This window comes from Xenopus laevis, chromosome 2L, assembly GCF_017654675.1.
Source record: "Xenopus laevis strain J_2021 chromosome 2L, Xenopus_laevis_v10.1, whole genome shotgun sequence".
Taxonomy (NCBI): Eukaryota; Metazoa; Chordata; class Amphibia; order Anura; family Pipidae; genus Xenopus; species Xenopus laevis.
This window is the reverse complement of record NC_054373.1, coordinates 151055304-151067259: the sequence shown is the minus strand read 5'-3', so window position 1 is coordinate 151067259 and position 11956 is coordinate 151055304. Positions and strand designations below refer to the sequence as shown.

Below are 11956 nucleotides of genomic sequence, written 5' to 3'. Positions count from 1 at the left end.
GTTTTCGGGCAACACTACATTAAGGGGGTTATTTATAAAAGTCCGAATTTATCTCAACATTTTCTGCTTCAAACTCCGATCAAATCCGTTCGGGGTTTTTCACGCTTATTAATTATTACATTTTCCAGAGAATTTGCTTTGCGGGAAAAAAATCTAATTTTCACAAATTTTTCAGACTTTTTCATCCGATTTTCACAATTTTTTTCTGTAATTTTCACCCAAAAACTTCACGGTACTGCCCGAAAACCCAGTGCACATGAAAAAATCATTGGGACTTCTCCCATTGACTTATATGCAACCTCTGCAGGTCTGAGATTTTCTGACTTTTCCATCCTCGGGGTTTACTAAATTCCGAAAAATTCATGATTTTTTAAAAGTCAGATTTTATTAAAAAAAAAAATCACGTGATTTTTGCATTCAGAATTTAGCAAATAACCCCCTAAATATTCAGTACTTTAGGACACTTTCATTTTTTGGTGTAACTGGTCCTTTAAGTACCTGGGTAGAACAGAGAGACCTAGGAGTAAAGGATTATGGTCCAGGAATCCCCTAATATGTGATTGGTTGTGTCTGCTTTCCATTGGTACAACCATAGGAGATTAATCCAAATATATTCAAAATGATGCTGTTGCTAAAACGGAGCCAAGTTCTCTGGGGATGAATGCCCTGTCGAGTCAAAAGGCTGGATCATAAAACATATAGCTGACTGGTTGCCATGGGTTACGGAACTGGTGCAAATTTGCAAACATTTCCTCCCCACACATTATAGCGATGCAGTTCCCGTCCTGTCCGACAGGTGTCACTCCAATTCTTAAGATGAAGTCCCACAAACCAGCCGGGGCTGAGAGCTGCAGTACGCACAGTGTCCAGTAGGGGTCGAGAGACTTAGTCCCTGTCGCTGCTCAGGCAGCCCAGATGTCTATGCGTGTGCCTGTGGTCATGTGACATGAGGCTGGGCCTGGCATGGCGGCCGTGGGAAGAGCGATGAGTTGAGACCTGGGTGATTCAATCCCCGTTGCTTTATTATCCGCTGTTACCGACGGCTCCATGGCGGAGAGAGCTTTCGACCTGTCCGCCCTCCCGAAGGAGGTGAGAGAGCAGCTGGCGGAACTGGAGCTCGAGCTGTCAGAAGGTAAGAGAGGAGTCAGCACCTCCCCGGGGATCTCAGGATCCCATTGACTGTTATGGTGGGGGGAGACACACCTCGATCTATCAGAGGCTTCTGGGAGTTGTAGTCCTACTGTCAGACATAGGATTAAATAAAGGACACGGTTCGGTTCAATGGACATGCCAGTGTAGATGGGGAAGTGTGACTGTGGGCAGCTGTACAACTACAACTCTCAACATGTGACAACCCAGCAGGATTGTTTGCTGCACAGCCCCTATTGTGTCACAGCTTATTGCCACTCTCCTGCCCTTGTACAGAGCTGTGTTACAGCATGATGCTTTATACATACACATATATATATGTTCTATAATACTCTGCACACAATCACAGCCGAGCCCTTTATATGGCAGGAAAACAGGAATAATTCACATTGCACCAGGCTGAACAGCAGTAGCAGAGTAAATAGCCTTATGCATTTCGTGCTGTTCATATTTTTATATAGAGTTCCCCCACTACTCACTGTTGGGAGTCCAGATTTTCTTTGTTATTATGGGTCGCTTCCTATGCTCCTGTTATTGGGCACATTCAGAATTAATCTGAGGATAGATCTGGGATCACAGGGCCCACCATACCTCAAAAGTTTTATGTTATGCAGGGAAATGTGTTTCCCCTTCCCCAGCCTACAGAATGAGTGACTACACAGTCGGCGTTAGCCTGGCCCACTGGCATCTTTACTGGCATCCAAAGTGCCATATTAACCACTGGGCCACGTATGCTTGTGTCATGGCCATGATGGTGAGAACAATAAGGAGAATGGAGGGAGGAAGAGAAGAGACTGGGAGAATAAAGAATGGTAGCTGAGACAGCAGGATAAATTGGTAGGAGAGTGAGTCTGTGGTTTTCTGGTGTCCCCCTGGCGCCCCAGTCCAACACTGAATGTAGCATGAGTCGTTTATGTGGACATGAGTGCAGAGGGGTGCAAGAGCGCACAACCTCCTATGTGCCTCTCAGGAATACAGTGCAGCCGAATGCATGCCTTGCTGTATTCACAATGTAGGTCTCTGCGTCTGGAGCTCAGAGACGTTGGGCAATTCTGCAGGGCAGGGGCAAAGCACAAATACATATAGGGAATTGCACCCCCAGAGTGTTAGTTAGTTCTTCTGCCCAAATTGATAGCTAGGATATTGTATATGCATTTGTTGTACTGATGGAGGAGTCAGCCTGGCACTGTATGTGGTTTCAGTAAAGAGCCTCCTGTATCTTTAGATTAAACACATTACCCTGGGAATAAGCTGGTGATTTCTGTGTAGGATAACGTATCTCATGGAGCGGCGGAATGCATTGGCATCTTATCAATAAGAGCGAATTAATTGAGGGGAGATGTGGTTTCCGTCTGGTGGTGAAACAAAGAGGCCTCCTGCTTTGCAGAGTCAGCGCAGTTGTGGCTCCGGCACAGAGAAAGGCGCCGATGTCTTTGTAGCTCCTCTTCTTCATCATCAATGTCTTAGCAGTCCTGGCCTCACCAAGGAGTTGCCTGAGATGGATGCCTGGGGTGCAATTTTGCATTTGAAGCTGATAACGGCACAGTAGGCTTAAATGAATGGCTTTATAAAGGCATTGTGTTAACCCTTTCACTGCTGTAGGTGTCATTTGGACAGAAGCAATGGCACAGAGCGTCACTCCCTGCTTATTGGTTGAGAAACCCACGTGCCTGTGTCTCATGCATCAGTGAGATTATTATGAAATAAGGACCGTGCCTGATATATTGTAATAGGAAAAGCTGTGTCCTAATAACATTAAAGCTCTAAATCACTGCTGCTCCATAAAATATTTACCTTGATATATTGTTTTTCTGTCAACATTGAGTATACTAATGGCATTTGTTATTCTGTGCAGGAAAATATGGCTTTAGGGGTTACTGTACCCAAGAAACCTTATTAATTTACATGTTTGAATTGTGAAAGCTGCCATTCTGGTTAACATCTTTGTTCTCTCACCCATAAGCTCTATTGCAAGTTATTTGCTAGAATCCACTCCCTCACGCACTGAACATTATATCTTACAGACATGGTTTTACCCAGTAGGCAGAGCAGAACAATGAAGTCCTACAGTTGATTTATACAGTTGAACCCATTTTAGTGGGGTCACATGGGACCATGCATGTCATATGGGGCAGCTGCAGGTGGCTGGGCACCCACACCCCTGAACAAATTGGAAACTGCAGTCAGAAATTTCACGGGACCAGCTTTATTAGTTTTTACCCTTTTCTTTAAAAAACAGATGTTGCATGAAAACCATATGTACTCACATGATACTAATGGCCAATATTCTCTGAGATAGTTGCAGTAGAAGTACAGATGAAATTCAGACCAAAACATTAGATTCAGAAACCACATGGAATGAAAATATAAGCCACGAGAAGAGCTTCGAAAAAAAAAAAAAAAAGCAATTCTCTTTATATCAGAATTTAATTTCAACTGGCCCTTTAAATTGGTTGTTTACCTTCCAACCTTTCAGTTGGTTTTAGATAATTTACCAGAAATAAAGACTTTTTCCAATAACTTTCTATATTCTATGTGAGACTGTTTTTATCAAATTGAAGTGTCATTTTTCACCTTATAAAGCAGCTCTGGGAGGGGGGTCACTGACCCTGTAAACTGTTCTGAATGGATACATTTAGTTGATACATTTCTTATCTTTGTCCCTGCTGAGCGAAATCCCTGAGTTTCATTACTGGCAGAATAGAATTGATACAATAGTTACTAATACTCCAGAGATGCTGCTGAGAAATGTATCAACTAAATGTTGCAAAATTGTAGCAGTTTATAGTCTGCGCCTGAATTACTGAGCTGCCAGACTTGAACACCAGAGACATAGACATTAAACTTTAAACGTAGATTTTGGGAAAAACGGTAAAAAAGAAAAAATGTAATGTAGTAGAAAAAAAAAAAGAAAAAGTCTTTATTCCTGGTTAACAATCTGAAAACAATTGAACTAAAAAAAGTGTTAGAAAGGTGAACAACCCCTTTAACTGCCAGTGGAAGCTGGGGGTATAGTTTTCCTTTAAACGGCTGTGCTGTGGTTAATTGGGGTAAATCAATGCACAAACCGCGAATACTTAATGATGGAGCACTTTAATGCATACATACCCTGCTTGTATCTATCATGCTGGTGTTGAATATCAGTCATACACAAATACGCAAACCAATTAATTTGCTTAGAACTGCATTGGTCACTTTAATGATATATCATTATCTGTTGGTTAAGTATTTGTTCATAAGGTTTAGTTTTCCTTTAAAACTCTAAGCCTCTAACACGTCATTAACGTATGTGACTGCTGCCTGCGCTCTTCCTCTGGTCCAGTCATTTGGGTTGCAGGACAATGAATTCCTTTTTTGACTTCCAATCTCTGGGTGTCTCCAGCTGCATTCCTACATGTTTGTACCTTGGTGATAAAATGTTTCCAGGCAGAAAATAAAATTATTATGCCTAGGGTGCCAGCTTTCCTCATTTCTTCACATAAAAATGTGGTTCTATTCATTCAGCCAGAGTGGTACAACAAGGTGGGTGGTGCACGGTGACAGATTGGGAACCAATTAATTCAAATAGTGAAAATAAATGGGTATGGAATCCATTATCCAGAAAGCTTTGAATTATGGGAAGGCCAACTCCCATAGACTCCATTATTATCAAATAGTTCAAATGTTTACAGTACCATGTACTTGATCCCTTCTAAGATATAATGAATACTTATTGTAGGCAAAATAATCCTATTGAGTTTAATTAATGTTTATACTAAACCCTAAAAATGACTGGCTAACAATGCCATCATTTATATACAGAACTTATTGCATCAGCCTAAAGTTTTAACTTGTCAATAGCAGCAATGATCCAGGACTTCAAACTTGTCACAGGGGAAAAGGAAAGTGTCTGTGACACTCACATGCTCAGTGGGCTCTGAGCAGCTGTTGAGAAGCTAAGCTTAGGGATCGTCACAAATTATCAAGCAGAAAATGAGGTTGGTCTGTAATATAAGCTGATGCTACAGGGCTGATTATTAAATTCTGATGCTAATTGCACTGGTTTCTGTGCTGGCATGTAGTAATTATCTGTAACCTTATATTGTGACATTTATATTCTATGTGTACTGTATATTGTGAGTGGGTCCCTAAACTCAGTAAGTGACAGCAGCACAGAGCATGTGCAGTGAATCAGCAGAAAGAAGATAGGGAGCTACTGGGGCATCTTTAGAGATACAGATATTTATTGCTGAAGGGCTGTGGTTGCCTTGAACTGGTACAGAAGCTCAAAATATAATGTTCAACATCTAGCCTACTTCTTTAGTTAAGCTTTAGTTCTCCTTCAAATATTTTTTTAATAGACTTAAGGTATGGAGATCCAAATTACAGAAGGTTCCCTTTTCTGGTAAACCCCAGGTCCCGAGCATTCTCGATAATAAGTCCCATGCCTGTATGTTAGGTTCCTGTGCGGAACCGAAACGTCGGCTTATATTTTATTTGTCTCTCTAATCAAACCCTGTGAGTGCCAGTACATTGGACAGTCTAAATACACACACACACACGGCTGTTGCCCTGGGTCCAATCCAGGTTCAGATCTCTCTCTCTTTTTGTTTTTTTTGTTTTTTTATAGTTGTCGCCTAAAGACCAGGTCAAGCAGGGGAGCCAGTAAATCTTTTAGGCAGATGGCCTTATACAAACACTGATATGATCATTGGGTGTAAGGGGATTACCACCATGTTCAGTCATAATCTGCTTAGTCTCAGTAGTGCGGTTGTTTCTCAGAGAACAGCGCTAGTGGGAGCTGATACTGTGACACCCTCCTGTATTATGAAGTGAGGGGGGGGGATACTGTAATGCAAATGAATAAATAAACCCCTGGGCCAATTATAGGGCTCTTCCTATGAACTTTGTTTATTTCTCCTGTACCACAGTCACTCAGGGAAGGTTGGCTCAAAGTCATGAATCCTTATCTATAGTTTTTACCTCCCCCTCTCAGGGTGTTAGCAAAGCCACTCCAGAGATTCCTGCTTATTGTTTCCTGATCTGTGCATGTGCTTATCTATCAGTTCTACCCACAAACAGTCACCAGTGTGGTCTGTGGTAGATTCTTTTTTGCACAGGGAGAACTGTGACCCGTCTTATCTTCTGATTTCTTTATGCCAATCTGATGCATGTCTTTGTAGATTAACTCTAATGTATTGTTCACGGTGTCCCTGCACACAAGCTGCGTTCGATTTCTCATCCCTGCCTTCTATAGGAGTTAGCCGTGGAGGAGAAATCGAGCGCTGCATGATGGATCGTTTTCCTGTCGCCGTTTCTAAAGCAAACACATAACTTTAGCAGTGTAGGACAAAAGTACATTTTACTTGAATTACTTTAAAACACTTTAATTTATTTGTGTTACTGTTCCTTTAAGTCACATTCACAAGTCATTTGGTCTGATGTGTTGTAGTTTAGTTAGATGGGAGTCGATACTTAGCGTTTCATAAACAGGCTGACATTTGCTCTCGACTCTAGTCCAAGTCGGTAGTTTCTTGGGCCAGAATAACCTTGCTGGCGATTGCCCATATGTCTGTAGGCATAGGTTAGATTAGGTTTGCAGTCCTGATAAATATGCAAAGGCCCATATTGCAAGCCAGTCATTAGCCACGTGATATCCAGTTTGTACTGTTTTGTTGCTGCTGTCAGAAGAAAGGCTACAATTCCAGTGATGGGCATTTGAGCATTACCTGTGTTTGTCTCACCCAATCTGGTCCTGTTACTTGAAAGGTAACTCCAGTTGCACATGAATTGCTTTAGCTGGTGTAGAAAAGCCAATCCCCTGCCTCCCCTGCTTGGGTTCAGCCACACACAGTGGATTTTGGTATGGAAACTGTAAATTATTCATTTTTGTGATAAAATCTACTGTGTGAGTGCTGGCGGGTTGGTCCTATGCCTGTCTGCTACATACGTTCAGGAGGGGGAAGGCAGTGGATTGGTTTGTGATCTGTTTACCGTTGGCTTAAAGGGGTGGTTAACTTATAGGGGGTTATTTATAAGTCCGAAAGTTAAAGAATTTTTAGTGGGAAAAAAACCTTGTATTTTTCTAGATTTATTATACCCTGAGGCTGCAAAAAGTCAGAATATAAAAATCTGCCATCTCAGACCTGATGAGTTTGTATATAAGTCAATGGGAGAGGTCCCTATTCTATTTGGAAGTTTCTGTGGTCTAAGCTGGAATTAGCCCGAAAATCAAACTATTTCGGGCTTTTCGGGGAAAAATCAGAGAAATTTGGCCTTTTTGGGGAAAAGCCCTAAAAAAAAGTAGCAATTCTGGAAAAAAATCTGAAAAAAACATACGATTCGAGTTTTCACTTGATTTTTTAGAGTTTGTCTCCAATCCAATTACATCAAGCTTTTTTTAATAATAAATAAGGTAAAATCGTGGATTCTAATTTGATCAGACTTTTTTTAAATAAAATAATCAGAAAAATTCAGTTTGATAAATAACCCCAAGTGTTATAGCCTGGCAAATTTTATGCAACTTTTCAATTGGTCTTCATTATTTTTTTTTTAATTATTTCCAGCTTTCAAATGGGGCCCATCGAAAAACAAATGCTTTTTAAGGCTACAAATGTATTCTTATTGCTACTTTTTATTACTCATCTTTCTATTCAGGCCTCACCTATTCATATTCCTGTCTCTTATTCAAATCGATGAATGGTGGCTAGGGTAATTTGAAACCTAGCAACCAGATTGCTGAAATAGCAATCTGGAGAGCTGTTGAATAAAAAGCTAAATAACTAAAAAAAACAACAACAAATAATAAAAAATGAAAACCAACTGCAAATGGTCTCAGAATATCACTCTCTACATCAGACTAACATTTAATTTAAAGGTGAACATCCCCTTTAAAACAGGGGAGTGTTGTTACAGCTTCTTGTGAGTTGCTTTCTGTTCAACGATTTGTATCTATTTGCTCTGCTACACGTGTTATTCTAATGTATCACTTAGCTGTAATACTGGAAACAATCAAATGCAGCTTTAATTTACTCTAGAGACCCGAAGTCAATTTTGGGAAGTCCTTAATATAATACAGGATAATACAGGAGCAGACTAAATACATCATTAAGAGGCAGTAAGTCCCTTAATTGAAGTAGAAATATATATAATAATGGACCTTGTTTTAATCAGTCTAAATTGCTCCCAGGGAGAAACTTTTATACTTTGTAGCATTAAGATCTGGGAATTTCCAGCACAAATGAACAAGTGTCCGTTCTGTGGGAGAGTGAAATAGAGCCAGAGCTGATCGCTGCACAGCTAAGTAATACATTGGAGTGATAATTGCTCCTTCTTCTAGGCGAAGATGATTCTTGTGCAGCTCAGTTCTTTGACTGGGTCATGGCAGCACATTCACTTTGTCCTTGAGCCACTCCATTGTACTTTGCTCTTGAGTTTGGGATCATTGTCCTGCTGAAAGATCAACTTTTGCCCAGATTGCAACAGATCTTTTTTGCAGTATTTCCTTGTATTTTGAGTCATCTATTCTTCCATCGAACAAGTTGCACTGTAAGGAAGCTTCTGTCTGTATACATAACTATGAATGTGCTGTAGCAAACATTTATTAAAACAAAAAAAGGAAGTGCATTTTAATGAACATATAACTAGCATATTGCACGCCCTTTTCGTATGGACAGTCAATCCTATTCTGTAAATCAGATATATATATAGTGTTGCCACCCAGCCGTATTTTACCGGCCTAGCCGGTAAAACACCTGCGAAGTCTGGGGCCAGTATTACAAATTTACCGGCAATGTAGCTGCCGACCCCTCGGCCTGCCCCCAATCCCCTGTAAAAACATAGCTTTTGTGGCCGTCTTGAAGTGTCGGTGGTGTGGCCACGCCCCTTTATGACACGGCACCGCCCCTTTTGACTTCACACCCCGCCCCTTTTTGTTCCCGCCCCCCACCAGTCCGGTAAAACAATTCTGAAAAGGTGGCAACCCTAGATATATAACATGTCACTTCAGCTGGGTATCCTTCTGCTGACAATGGGCCAGATTCAATTCAGAAAAAGGTTTATCACTTGAAAAATCATGGACGAGATTCAATTTGAGATACAATTCAAATTCAGAAAAAACATATTTCCAGGTTTATCACTTGAAAACTCTGTTGAAGTCTATGGGGGAAAAACTGGAAGTGAACTAGGAGAAAAGATTTTTCTCACTGAATTGAATCTGACCCATAGTATTAAAGCAGTCATGCATCCTTTGAGGACTGGCAGAAAATCAAATGTAACATTGAGATATCCTGTAAAAAAATAGTGACCACACATGCAGAGTGAGTGCAGTGGAGCTCACTGGTGCCATCTTCTTCTCTTTGCAATCTTCGTGTCTTCTTTCTCCCATTCGGCAATCTCCGTCTCTTTTTATGTGCAGTAGTTGTGGACTGGAATACTGCTCGCTTTGCGAAGATTACCGAAAAGAAAAAGATGGTGCCCGTGAGCTCCACTGTGCTCACTCCGCTTGTGCGGTCGCTATTTCTAGAGAGAAAAGAATTCAGGGGTAAGGGTTAGTCCACATGAGGATATTCGGGGAGAGGAAACTTTGGAAAACCAAGCTCCGCGTGTGCTTTAGCGCAGGCGACTTTTCATTATAGCGGATGGGAAGACAGTTCAGGGAGATTATAGCCCAGAAGAAGAGGTGATTAGTCACCAGGCGACTAAATCTCCCCGTATTTCCTTGTGTGGACTAACCCTAAAGCTGGCCATAGACGCAAAGATACGATCGTGCGAATCATGGAACGATTGCACTTCCCCCATCTCCCGACCTGCCACTAACCATTCCATGAAATAAAGCACAAAAGAACAGATCAGCCGATGTTCTGCCACTGACAGCAATCGTACAAAAGTTATGTCCGACAAAGCTGGTGACAGTCTCCCTCTGAAAATCGTACGATCGGCAATACATGCCGAGATATTATCAGCAGCCGACAGAAACCTGTCTGATCGACCAAATGACCGAAAAATGCCTCCACACACGGTCCGTAAATCGTATGAATCGAGGATTCGTATGATTGGATCTTTGCGTCTATGGCCAGCTTAAGACTGTGCAGGGGGGAGGCAGGGAGGGGGGCCAGTGGGGACTTTTAAGAATGGGTGGTTTAGTTCTCCTTTAAGCTCTATGGGGCTTGTGGGAATTTGGTCAGTTGCCTGTGTGTCCTTCAGCAATATTCCTAGAGCATTTTTCATAAAAACATGGAATGAAATGGCTGTTTTAAAAGCCAAGTAGTTACACAGTGGAAAATCCTGGTATGATTTAACAAAAGAAAATTGCTAGCCTTGCAATAATAATAATCTTGATGTTGGCCAAATGTACTTTTCAAGGTTTAAAATCCTAAGAAGATATATTGATCAAAATGTCATCCACAGATCTATTATTATCGGAATGTCAGACAGAGACATTGCCTGTTGGGCTGCCACATTGTGCACTGCAGACATCCAATTGCTGTGGAGACTTTCTTGCTCTACATGTGCTTTCAATGGTTACCTTTGGGTTTCCTGCCACACTCCAAAATTATAAAGGCAGGTTTATTGGCTCCTGATGAAATTGATGCAGAATCCACAGGACCACAATTATAGAGGTAAAAGCAATATTTATTGATAAAGATAAAAAATACACCTCTCCAGAGGCCCTAAACGTTTCATGCACAATAGGCATTTAGTTGTGGGTCTGTGCCTATCTAACCAATAGGGCCTATAGAGATGTGATGGGGACTTAGATTGAAATAGCTACACTGGGACAGGGACTGATGTGAATGATGTGTAATCACTGGAAAGCGTTGCCACATATGTCAGCTAGATATATATAACGACAATAATCTTCTGATGTTGCTTCTTGGCTCATGGATGGAGAATTAGCACATGACGATGATGGCTGCCATAAAGCAGTTAAGGGTGAGAGGATCTAGAGAGAATAGAATATATAGAGTGGGTAGTTATAGCAGTAAGTGCCTTGCCTGGCCTTACCTGTCACGCATTTCAGAGCCTCTGCCATGTTCAAGGCAATATTTAGCTGATATATGATAATGGAAAACTCCTTACATGGAAACTACTGCCGAGGTCCAGGATGAAACTATATTTAGCAAAGCTTTAGCATACAGGCTAAAATTCCAGCTGCTGCCCACACCTCCACATATATTATTAGAAATTACACATTACACAAATTACATATTTTTGGCTGGAACCTCCAGCATTATATCGATACATTCTATGCTGTTGTTGATATTCATGGTGTGAAATCATGGAAAGAGCAAGAGCTGCGTGTCATGCTGACTAAAGGCTAACGCTGTATTTCAGGAATTGTGCACACTGCATTTACTTATACAGAGCTTTTGTCCTCTTAACATTGACTTTTTGTGCTGGTTGACTGCTTTGGTTCTTTGAATGAAAACTGTAGTGAGATGTTCCATGTCTGAAGCTGGGGTGTTCTCCTTGCATTCTCCTGTCCTCCTGTCACTAAGTTACTGCTGTTCACTTCCATGGAGTCAGTAATCTAGTGTAATGTTTCTGTAAATATACTGTGTGTGCTTCTCTTTTATCCTGCTCTGGGAGTGTATGGCTAATCTTATAGTCACATATTTACTCTCGCAGTGTAAACGTATTTCTCTCATACGTATTATATGTCTGTGCATCTGAAGGCTGACTTATTAATATGTTCAGAGCAGCAGAGTTACATAGTTTATTAGGGACGAAAAAAAGGTCCATAATGTTCAACCTCTCCATATGAACCCCAGTGCATTAGTGATGAGTTGACACGAGGCTTGACATATTGTACGTTTCCCATGAGCCC

At 41.2% G+C, this 11956-nt stretch overlaps 1 protein-coding gene across 2 annotated transcripts in view; it reads left to right on the top strand.

The window, feature by feature from the left end:
• The first annotated feature begins 791 nt into the window (after window positions 1-791).
• LOC108708617 (disco-interacting protein 2 homolog B) overlaps window positions 792-11956 on the top strand; it is a 126380-nt gene continuing 115215 nt past the window's right edge. Inside the window, exon 1 of one of the 2 annotated variants that reach the window (XM_041582566.1) lies at window positions 792-1132. In XM_041582566.1, coding sequence (XP_041438500.1) covers window positions 1048-1132 — 85 coding nt within the window. In that variant the 5' untranslated portion in view covers window positions 792-1047. The remainder of the gene's footprint in view (window positions 1133-11956) is intronic. The other variant, XM_018247507.2, reaches the window with a different exon arrangement.